The 11,252-nt window shown below is 47.5% G+C and overlaps 3 protein-coding genes across 3 annotated transcripts in view; 1 reads left to right on the top strand and 2 right to left on the bottom strand.

Annotated features, from left to right (window-relative positions):
* Positions 1–11,252, top strand: part of LOC132571225 (zinc finger protein 709-like) — a 1,224,940-nt gene that overhangs the window by 1,126,578 nt on the left and 87,110 nt on the right. The window lies entirely within an intron of this gene.
* LOC132571257 (zinc finger protein 883-like) overlaps positions 1–11,252 on the bottom strand; it is a 259,231-nt gene that overhangs the window by 211,063 nt on the left and 36,916 nt on the right. The window lies entirely within an intron of this gene.
* Positions 1–11,252, bottom strand: part of LOC132570981 (uncharacterized) — a 52,858-nt gene that overhangs the window by 30,804 nt on the left and 10,802 nt on the right. Inside the window, exons 6-9 of the mRNA XM_060237616.1 lie at positions 7,498–7,616; positions 5,257–5,347; positions 1,399–1,421; positions 763–878 (exon numbers count right to left, since the gene is read on the bottom strand). Coding sequence (XP_060093599.1) covers positions 763–878; positions 1,399–1,421; positions 5,257–5,347; positions 7,498–7,616 — 349 coding nt within the window. The remainder of the gene's footprint in view (positions 1–762; positions 879–1,398; positions 1,422–5,256; positions 5,348–7,497; positions 7,617–11,252) is intronic.

Below are 11,252 nucleotides of genomic sequence, written 5' to 3'. Positions count from 1 at the left end.
AACAATAGGGCAGATAGCCTGCTGATGTTGCCTCCTGGCTCTGGGATTCAGAGGATTAATGCCTCTGAATGCGGAGGTTCTCTCAGTTACCATGGCTAGTAGCCATTGATAGACTTCCTCGATGAATCTGTCTAATCCCATTTTAATAAAAACACCCTGGGCACACAAATGTTTTTTAAAAGTGGGTGGAGCCTGCTGGGAATTTTACCCAGCAAAGCTTCTGATTGGCCTCTGGAGATTTGATTGGTTGTGCAGATTTTATATAGTGTTGCTTTGTTAGGAGCTATCAGCACAGCACAAAGATCATCAGCGTGACAAAAGGGTAAGCTACGGAAGCCATTTTCTGGCTGGCTCCACCTCTTGCAGTAGCCATTTTGTAGTTGTGACCAATGTTCCCTCTAAGCTGCAGAGTCTTGGGAGCAAAAATTCTACTTGTGAGCTACTGGCATTAAAAGTTGTGAGCTACTGCATCAATTAGTTTGCTCCAGGATCATCCTTACTGAGCTAAGACAAAAATCTGTGAGCTGGAGGCTAAAAATCTGTGAGCTAGCTCACGCGAACTCAGCTTAGAGGGAACACTGGTGTCTGAATTCCAAAGGTGCTCACAGGCTCAAAGAAGAAGAGAAGAAAAAAGTATGTATAATGTAAAGAATAATTCTAAGATTTTGGCAGCTGAAGGCAAGCTATACATTCCACAGCAGCCACCAGGAGCGGAAGATTGAGCTAGAAGGGGGGCACACAGGGGGAGAGAGTGAGTCTCACCATTGCACCCCAGGAGTGAAACCTGAAGGATGGATCTTTTCTCTGTGAGAATGATGGATCCCTGTTCAAGCTCTGCCTGATCCAATTCAGGTTTTGGGACCAGAATGCCTTCCATGCTAGAGAAAAGAAATGCAGAAGCATTAGAAGAAGAAGAAGACTGCAGATTTATACCCCACCCTTCTCCCTGAATCAGAGACTCAGAGCGGCTTACAATCTCCTATATCTTCTCCCCTCGCAACAAACACCCTGTGAGGTGGGTGGGGCTGAGAGAGCTCTGGCAGAAGTTGCCCTTTCAAGAACAACTCCTGTGAGATCTATGGCTGACCCAAGGCCATTCCAGCAGGTGCAAGTGGAGGAGTGGGGAATCAAACCCGGTTCTCCCAGATAAGAGTCCGCACACTTAACCACTACACCAAACAGGCTCTCAAGCAAGCCATCCTTTGAAAGCTGTTTATTCCTGCAGTCATTCTCCCTCTGCCCACTGCTGTAGAACCAACATGCTGGGACATTCCCCTCCTCAGATCTAGTCTCCTTCTTCAGAAGAGAAATCAGCAGGTTTTCCAGCAGCAGATCTTGACCCGGCAACATTCAACTTCAGCACAGGTGAAAAACAGCAAGAAAGTGTCCGAGCCTTACCCATTTCCGAGGACTCCAACGGCCTGGAAGGAACAGAAAACATCATTAATGAGATTCTGAACATTTAGAAGATGATATTGGATTTATATCCTGCCCTATATTCTGAATCAGAGTCTCAATCTCATTTTACCTCCTCCCCCTCAACAGACACCCAGTGAGAGAGGTGGGGCTGAGAGAGCTCTCACAGCAGCTGCCATTTCAAGACAACTCCTACAAGAGCTATGGCTGACCCAAGGCCATTCCAGCAGCTGCAAGTGGAAGAGTGGGGAATCAAACCCTGTTCTCCCAGATAAGAGACCATGCACTTAACCACTACATCAAACTGAAAGGAACTTAATAGGTTGCCCTATAACGTCCAGGAATTTGTTCATAGAAAAATTATTTGAATTCTTGCTGGGGGGTATTTTCAGGACTATGCCCTATAGTAAGCTCCCCCCAAGCATAAAAATGTATTGAGTTCAGCTGCTAGATCATGACAATTTTCATTAAATTGAGGATGTCACTAGTCCTTAAATATTATTTTGCCACTCTCTATTGTCAAGTCTGAGTTATATTCTACTAGCATAGATTTTCAAACTTTGGTTCAGGAAATGATTCCTGGGTAAAAGCCATACTGTATTCAAGTGCTGCTAGCTCAACCTCTCCTCCCCCCCCCTCCTTCCCTTTGTTATGTAGCCAAGCTTTGCAACTAGCTATGAGAAAAAGATTACTGTGCCTTCTCAAAGATAATGGGTACCAAGGAAGTGCCCAAGGCCAGCCAGGCCTGAGAAAGATAAAGCAACAAGGAGCTTAGGCGGTTCCCCCCCCCCCCCCGTAGGAATTCCCCCGATCTGCACCTTAAATGTTTGCCCTTTGTATATGCTCGCCAGTTCTCTCAATCTCTGTCGACCTGTCTTGCAATATGTTACAATAAACTTGCTACTTTATCAACAAGGACTCGTTATTGAAACATCAGACTTGACATCTATGATCCTACATGATAAATAAACAGCCTGGCATTAATGCTGCTGCAGCGTTTGTTGGTTTTGTTTTTTTACAAACAGTCATAGGTCAACACACTATAGCAATTTAAGAACATAAAAGAAACCATGTTGGATCAGGCCAATGGGCCATCCACTCCAACAATCTGTCTCACACAGTGGCCAAAACCCAGGTGCCATCAGGGGGTCCATCAGTGGGGTTAGAACTCCATATGCCTTCCCACTGTTGCCCCCCAGGACCAAGAATACAGAGCATCACTGCCCCAAAACTGAATGTTCCATCTGTAGCCACTAATGGACCACTGCTCCAGATGTTTATCCAATCCCCTCTGGAAGTGATCTATGCTTTTAGCTGCCACCAATTCATGTAGCAGTGAATCCCACATGTTAATTGCTCTTTGGGTGAAGAAGTATTTCCTTTGATCTGTTCTAAGCCTACAGCGCCTTAATTTCATTGAGTGCCAATGAGTTTTTGTATTGTGAGATACCATGCATCATTTTGTAAACCACTATCATGTCACCCTCAGTCATCATTTCTCCTTCATAGGGCAGGTGTTCCATCCCCTCCATCATTTTGGCTGCCCTCTTCCAATGACAATCTTTTTAGAGGCGCGGTGACCAGAATTGTACACAGTATCCCAAATGAGGCTGCCCCATAGATTTATACAGGGGCATTACATTTAAAATTTTGGTACACCTTAGTTCTCATGGCCCTTTTTTACACACCCAAGGAAATGCTGATCCCTTCTAGCTTTCTAGATGCCAATTTGGTTGGGGATCTTGAAAGTTTTTTGCCATCTGGGGATGGAACAGGGGTAACTAGAGTGTGTGTCTGGGGTGGTGGTGTATCTGTGAATTTCCTGCCATGTGCAGGGTTTTGAACTAAATGACCCTGGGGGTCCCTTCCAACCTTACGATTCTCTGCCCAGAGCTTTTTTTGTAGCAGGAACTCCTTTGCACATTAGGCCACACACCCCTGAGGTAGCCAATCCTCCAAGAGCTTACAGTGCTCTTAGTACAGGGACTATTGTAAACTCCAGGAGGATTGGCTGCATCAGGGGTGTGTGGCCTAATATGCAAAGAAGTTCCTGATCTAAATCAGTATTATCTACTCAGACTGGCAGCACCTCTCCCAAAGGACTCTCAGGCTGAGATCTACCAGGTCACTTTCCACCTTGCTCTTTTCACTGGAGATGCCGGAGTGAACCTGGGACTTTTGGCATGTCAAGCTGAGGTTCTACCACTGAACCATGGCCCCTCCATGCTCCCCCACAACCTCTTACCTGTTCCAGGTGTGCCGCATCCATCCCCCCCTTGGAGCCACCTGGGCAAAGGGACACCTTTGATTGCAAATGAGGGAGATTCTCGGAAACAGCTGGGCGGGTGGATGCCCCTTGGGGAGGCGGGGGGGGGGCGGGTTTGACCCGTCCCTGCTCAGCCTCCCCCCTTTCCTCGCTGCCAGGATCCGTGCCGGGTCCCCCTCCTTTCTTTCCCCGCTTCTCTCCCGGATGCAAACGCGGCCGCCCTTTCCTGCCTCCAGAGCAGACCGAGCTCAATCCGCTCCTTCTTTGCACACCGGCGCCCTCTGCCGGCCGCTCCCACCTCGCTTGCAACAAAACTTTGTATCGGGGTGACCAAACTTGCTTAACATAACAGCCACATAGCAGGCAGCCGTATTGGTCTGAAGTAGCAGAACAAAATAGGAGTCACTTGCGTCTTTAAGACCAACTTAGTTTTATTTAGAACGTAAGCTTTGGTGTGCTCTAAGCACACGAAAGCTTAATTCTAAATAAAACTAAGTTGGTCTTAAAGGTGCAATTGACTCCTATTTAGGGTTGCCAAGTCCAATTCAAGAAATATCTGGGGTCTTTGGGGGTGGAGCCAGAAGATATTGGGGGCAGAGCCAAGAACAAGGGTGTGACAAGCATAATTGAACTCCAAGGGAGTTCTGGCCATCACATTTAAAGGGACAGCACACCTTTTAAAATGTCTTCCTTCCATAGGAAATAATGAAGGATAGGGGCACCTTCTTTTGGGGCTCGTAGAATTGGACCCCCTGGTCCAATCATTTTAAAACTTGGGGGGGTACTTTGGAAAGAGGCACTAGATACTAAACTGAAAATTTGGTGCCTCTACCTCAAAAAACAGCCCCCCCAGAGCCCCCAAAACCTCCAGATTAATTCCCCATTATACCCTTTGAGAATCGATCTCCACATAGGAAATAATGAAGTGCTCAGCAGACGTTTCCCTCCCTCTCCCCCCCCCCACCCCGTTTCTGGCGACTGAAGGAAGGATTGGCCTCTCTACTGGCCTCTCTACTCATGAGTTGCTGCCAGCCTCTTCAAAGTAACACAGACACCCCATCCCAAGAGGAAGCCTTTCAATCAAAGATGGAAGCCTCCAGAGCTGGAAACACACATGGCCCTCTGGGGGTGGGGCGGGGCAGGGCTCGGCTCCCCCCTCCCCGCCAGCTGACTGGGAAAATAGAAGAACCCCCGCTGGGACCTGGGGATTGGCAAGCCTACTCCTATTTTGTTCTACATAGAATAGATGTTTGAGAGCCACAAGACATTAATGTCAAAGAGGTTTGAACGTCGCAAGGAGGGAAGGAAAGGTGGAAAGAAAGTAATAGATGGGTGGAGGAGAGGTGGAAAGAGAGCAACTTTAACTTTAAATGCATTCTCCAAGTCCCCGGCTGGTTTGCTTGGAGAAGTGATTTAAAGAGAGAAATGCCTTCTCCAAGCAGACCGACAGAGCATAGGGGCTTCAAGAGCCACACAATATGTGTGAAAGAGCCGAGCCACGTGTGGCTCCCGAGCCACAGTTTGGCCACCCCTGCTCTGAAGCCTCCATTTGCCCCTCCCCTGCATAAACTTACAACGTTTTTCACTTCCTGTGAGGCCAAAATGCTTTTGAGCATGTGCGGCGCTTCCTCCACTCTCCCACATAAGGTGAAAAGTTTCTCCTTTCTGGAATAAAAAGTCCAAGGGTCAGAATTAGGGTTGCCAATCCCCAATTGGGGGCGGGGGATCACCCAGTTTAGAGGCCATCCCCCTGCTTCAGGGTCATCAGAAAGCGGGGGGGGGGGGAGGAAAATGTCTGCTGGGCACTCCATTATACTCTATGGAGATCCATTTCCACAGAGTATAATGGAGAATTGATCTGTAGGTACCTGGGGCTGCAGGGGGGCTGTTAGAGGCACTAAATTTTCAGCATAGCATTCAGTGCCTCTCATCAAAACACCCCTTAAGTTTCAAAAAGATTAGACCAGGGGGTCCAATGCTATGCACCCCCAAAGAAGGTGCCCCTATCCTTCATAATTTCCAATGGAGGGAAGGCATTTAAAAGGCCTGCGGTCCCTTTAAATGTGATGGCCAGAACTCCCTTTGGAGTTCAATCGTGCTTGTCACACCCTTGCTCCTGGCTCCACCCCCAAAGTCCCCAGATATTTCCTGAGTCGGATTTGGCAATGCTAGTCGTCACAATACATTTGAACATATGCAGAGTTTCTCCCAAAGGAAAAAGTCCCCCTTCCCTTTCCTGGCCTTGTGCCTGCTGACACCTTTGAGAGCCAGCATAGTGTTTAAGTGCACAGGCTCTACTCTGGGAGAACCAGATTTGCTTTCCAGCTCCTCCACATGCATCTGCCGAGCGACCTTGGGTCAGTCACATGTCCGGTCACAGCTGTTCTCTCAGAGGTGTTCCCTCAAGAGCAGTTCTTGAAAAAGCTCTCTCAGCCCCACCTCCCTCACAGGGTCTCTGTTGTGGGGAAGGAAGGGAAGGAGACTGCAAGCCACTTGGAGACTCTAAATGAAGGGTGGGGTATAAATCCAATCTCTTTTCTGGAGCCCACTGGGTGCCAGATGGGGACTTTTGCCCAGCGGGACTTCTGACTGAGCAGGGGAGATTTGATTAGTTCTGTAGATTTTTAAATATGTTGCTTTGACAGCAGCTGTCACAACAGCACAAGGATAATAGAAGAGAAGCCATTTTGGATCAGGCCAGTGGCTCATCCAATCCCAACAATCTGGGTCATACAGTGACCAAAACCAAGCTGCCCTCAGAAGTTTCACCATGCCGAGAACTCCAGATGTCTTCCCTCTGCTGCCCCCCAAACAGGCTCGTAGCTACGTGGGGCCCGAGGGGGCCAAGCCCATCATTTCACACACCCCTTCCAACTGTATGGTCCCTCCATTGGAGGACCCCCAATCTGTCCCCTTTGCTCACCACCCCTCTGAACAAGGAGTAGCATTGTTGCTGGGCTTCTCGCCTTTTTCTCTCCCGTTCCCTAACACAGCATGCAGAGTAAAATGTGTGTGTGTTGGGGGGGGGGGGAGAATCAAGAGGTCTCTGTCTCTCAGAGAGAGGGGCATAAAAGAAAGGGGTGGGGGAGCAAAGCTGCTACGACTGCTCAGGTGAAGGGGGTTAGCTTGTGGAACTCAAAGCAGCTTACAGTGCCGAGAGCCCAGGGCCACCAAACCGGGTGCCCCCTGGGGCCTCCCCAAAGAACAAATCCTGCTGTGGGCCCCACCAAACATGAAATCCTGGCTATGGTTCTGTCCCCAAGCACCAAGAATACATCATTGCCCTAAACAGACTGTTCCACCTATACCCTGGGGCTAATAGCCAGTGATGGACCTCTGCTCAATATGTTTATCCAGTTCCCTCCGGAAACTGTCTATGCTTGTAGCAGCCACCACTTCTTCCAGCAGTGAATTCCATGTGATTGAAGCTGTGGTAGCCAATCTGTGGCAGCCATTTTGTAGCTGCACCCACCACATGTCAGAATTCTATAGGTGCTGCCCACATGCTCAAAAATGTTGGGGACCCCTGGAGTAATCTAACCTAGATGCAACCAGACCACGGGTCACCGTGGCCAGATCACTTATTTGACGAGGGGCAGGAGGAAGGGCGGGGGGGGGGGGCAGGGTGGAGATGGAAAATTAATGGTTAATAAATATCAGGCTTGTCAAAGTTGCAGAAGCAGTTCCCACTGGGCAGACCAGTCACAGGAAGTAGTCCCAAGGAAGACACTCGAAACAGACAGCAGGTGAAACAAACTGTATTGGGTTCAGGCAGGTAACAGAGTCAATAGGCAGTCCAATAGTCATACACTTACACATAAGTAGAGCCAGGCAGAGGTACAAATACAGAGTCCAATAGAATAGTCAATACAAGGTCCAAAGTCATCAATTCAATATCCATCCAAACAGTATGCCACACTGGTATCCTTCTTTCCTATCCCACAGTGAACTGGTAGCTGGCTACTGCATTTCTAGTGGTCTTAGCCAATCACATTACAAATTCGTTAAGTGGCTTACACCTGATGACAATGTACCACCTGTAGTCAAGGATGACTCAATCCCTGACAGTTCCAAGTCTCCTTAAAGGAATAGGACACTGTCAAGGCTTTTCAAATCCAGGTCTTTATTGATTGATCAACAGTCTCCAGAAAACATTTCAAGAACTCCTCGCATCAGCTTCAGAAATTGCAAAATGTTATAATTACTCAGCAGCATGAAGCCTTAAATAATACACGAACAAGCAGAAAATCTAGTCTCACTGAATACAAACATTCTTGCAGAGAGCTGAAACAAATAGGAGATCCAGTTTGGTGTAGTGGTTAAGTGTGCGGACTCTTATCTGGGAGAACCGGGTTTGATTCCCCACTCCTCCACTTGCACCTGCTGGCATGGCCTTGGGTCAGCCATAGCTCTGGCAGAGGTTGTCCTTGAAAGGGCAGCTGCTATGAGAGCCCTCTCCAGCTCCACCCACCTCACAGGGTGTCTGTTGTGGGGGAGGAAGGTAAAGGAGATTGTGAGCCGCTCTGAGACTCTTTGGAGTGGAGGGCGGGATATAAATCCAATATCTTCTTCTTCTTCAAAGATGGCTGCCACAAGAATTTTCCAGGAACTTGAAAATATATCCCCCAAGCTGGACATTTTTTTCAGCTATCCTTCCTGGGAATTTGCTCAAGACAGATCACAGCTGAGAAAAGACAATAAAATAAATTAGCTAGAATAATGACTTAAAAATGAAAAAACAGTGAGTGAGTGAGAGAGAGAGCAGGGGAAAAAAATCATAAACAGCAATTTTAAAAATACAATCATGAAAATATATAAACCAGCACAACCCAGATCAGAAGCACTGCAGTGTTACAGAAAGGAGGTGTTGTCAATAAAAACAGAACTATAGTTTAACACACACACAAAATATCAACTGAATACAACAGAAGGTAGGACCAGGACCAATGGGTTGACATTAAATCAGAAAAGTTTCCGGCTCAACATTAGGAAAAATTTTCTGACTGTTAGAGCAGTTCCTCCGTGGAAGAGGCTTCCTTGGGAGGTGGTGGGCTCTCCTTCCTCCGAGGTTTCTAAACAGAGGCTAGATGGCCATCTGACAGCAATGCTGATCCTGTGAATTTAGGGGGAGGTATTTGCAAATTTTCTGCATTGTGCAGGGGGTTAGACTAGATGACCCTGGAGGTCCCTTCCAACTCTGTGTTTCTATGAAATGTATGGATTCCAATAGTGGAGAAAATCAGATATTAATTCCTTCTTTTACAATTGTAGTTGTTTCTTTGTGTGTGTGTGTGTACATGTTCTTTTTTGTTTTTGTTTTCCTTTTTTTTCTATACAAAAATTTTAATAAAGTATTATGAACCAAAACATAAATCCTTGCACAACCCCACTTCACACCCTCAGGAGCCTCAAATGCCCAGACGTCTCACACATTTAAACACATATGAACGCACATGACACACATATGAACACACATGAGAACTAGTTTGGTGCAGTGGTTAAGAGCAGCAGGCTCTGATCTGGAGAATTTCCCTCTAGCTCCTCCACTTAAACTGAGAGCCAGTTTGGTGTAGTGGTTAAGTGCGTGGACTCTAATCTGGGAGAACTGGGTTTGATTCCCCACTCCTCCACTTGCACCTGCTGGAATGGTCCTGGATCAGCCATAGTTCTGGCAGAGGTTGTCCTTGAAAGAGCAGCTGCTGTGAGAGCCCTCTCAGCCCCACCCACCTCATAGGGTGTCTCTTGTGGGGGGAGAAGATATAGGAGATTGTAAGCCGCTCTGAGTCTCTGATTCAGAGAGAAGGGCGGTGTATAAATCTGCAATTCTTCTTCTTAAAGACAATTCTCTCGGAGCTCTCTCCATCCCACCTGCCTCATGCAGTGTCTGTTGTGGGGAAAGGAAGATTGTAAGCCACTCTGAGAGTCTGAGTAAAGAGCAGAATATAGAACAGGGGTGGCCAAACTGTGGCTCTTTCACACATATTGTGTGGCTCATGAAGCCCCCAGCACCCTATCTGCCAACTTGGAGAAGGCATTTCTCTCTTTAAATCACCTCTCCAAGTCAAGCCAGCTGGTGGCTTGGAGAATGCATTTAAAGTTAAAAGTTGCTTTCTTTCCACCTCTTCCTCCCTCCCTCCCTCCATTTGCCTGCCTTCCTTCCTGCTCTCAAACATCTGACGTTCATGTCTTGCAGCTCTCAAACATCTTATGTTTTGTGGCTCACAAACGTCTGACGTTTATTCTAGGTGGCTCTTACATTACACAAGTTTGGCCACCCCTGGTATAGATCCAACTCTTCTTCTACTACTACTGTATCATCAAGGTCAGTATTGTCTACGCAGACTAGCAGCAGCTCTCCAGGGTCTAAGGCTAAGTTGTGTCCCATCAACTCCCGCCTGGTCCTTTTAACTGGAGATGCCAGGGATTGAGCCTGGGACCTTCTGCAGGCAAAGCAGAGGCTCCTCCATTGAGCCACAGCCCCTCCTCCAACAACAAACAACAGCACACAAATTCTAGCTTGCCCTTCCAACAGTTCCCAAAGATGCTACCCTAACAATTCCACGCCAAACAACAGCCCAGATCCATCCACTACTAGTTTGGTGTAGAGATTAAGAGCGGCAAACTCTAATCTGGAGAACTGGGTTTGACTTCCCACCCCTCCACATGCAGCCAGCTGGGCGACCTTGGGTCAGTCACAGTTCTCTCCCAGCTGTTCTCTCAAGAGCAGCTCTCTCAGCCCCACCTACCTCACAGGGGGTCTGTTATGGGGAGAGGGAGTGAGGAAGACTGTAAGCCACACTGAGACACTGAGTGAAGAGTGGGGTACAAATCGAATTCTTCTTTTACTATAGTTTAATAAAAATAAAGGAAAACTCTTATGCTGCTCAGACCTCATCTTAATGCCTTCAGAAGTGCTGATACGAAAAACAAAAGCACTTTAGTGTGGCTCCCTTAGGGAGTCCCTGTGACCACTCTGCAAAAGGCAGATGTTACGTTTCGGCAGTGCCAAGGCCACCTGGATGATCAGTGCTTCTTCACCCAAAGAGTCATTAACATGTGGAATTCACTGCCACAGGAAGAGGTGGTGGCTACAAGCATAGACAGCTGCAAGGGGGGCCTGGATAAACATCTGGGGCAGAGTTCCACCAGTGGCTATTAGCCACAAGATCTAGAAGGAACACTATGTTCTGGGGCAGGTATGCTCTGCATTCTTGGGTGCTTGGGGGGCAACACTGGGAGGGATTCTGGAGTTCTGGCCCCACTGGTGAACCTCCTGATGGCATCTGGTGTTTTTTTTTTGCCACTGTGTGACACAGTGTTGGACTGGATGGGCCATTGGCCTGATCCAACATGGTTTCTTTTCTGTTCTTACGTTCACTCCATGACTCCCAATTCTGCCTTCCAATACTCAGAAGGGTTGTAACAAAAAGGGGCTATGGAACAATCTTTATTATTAATCTTTTTAAAAAACTGCTTCATTTCTAATTAACCTTTCTCCGCAATGGGGAACCAAAGCAGCTTACATCTACTCCTCTCAGGGGCTTTTTTTTTTGTAGCAGGAACTCCTTTG

This window comes from Heteronotia binoei, chromosome 5, assembly GCF_032191835.1.
Source record: "Heteronotia binoei isolate CCM8104 ecotype False Entrance Well chromosome 5, APGP_CSIRO_Hbin_v1, whole genome shotgun sequence".
In the NCBI taxonomy this organism is placed as follows: Eukaryota; Metazoa; Chordata; class Lepidosauria; order Squamata; family Gekkonidae; genus Heteronotia; species Heteronotia binoei.
The sequence above is the reverse complement of the archived record's forward strand: the minus strand, read 5'-3'. Positions and strand labels throughout refer to the sequence as shown.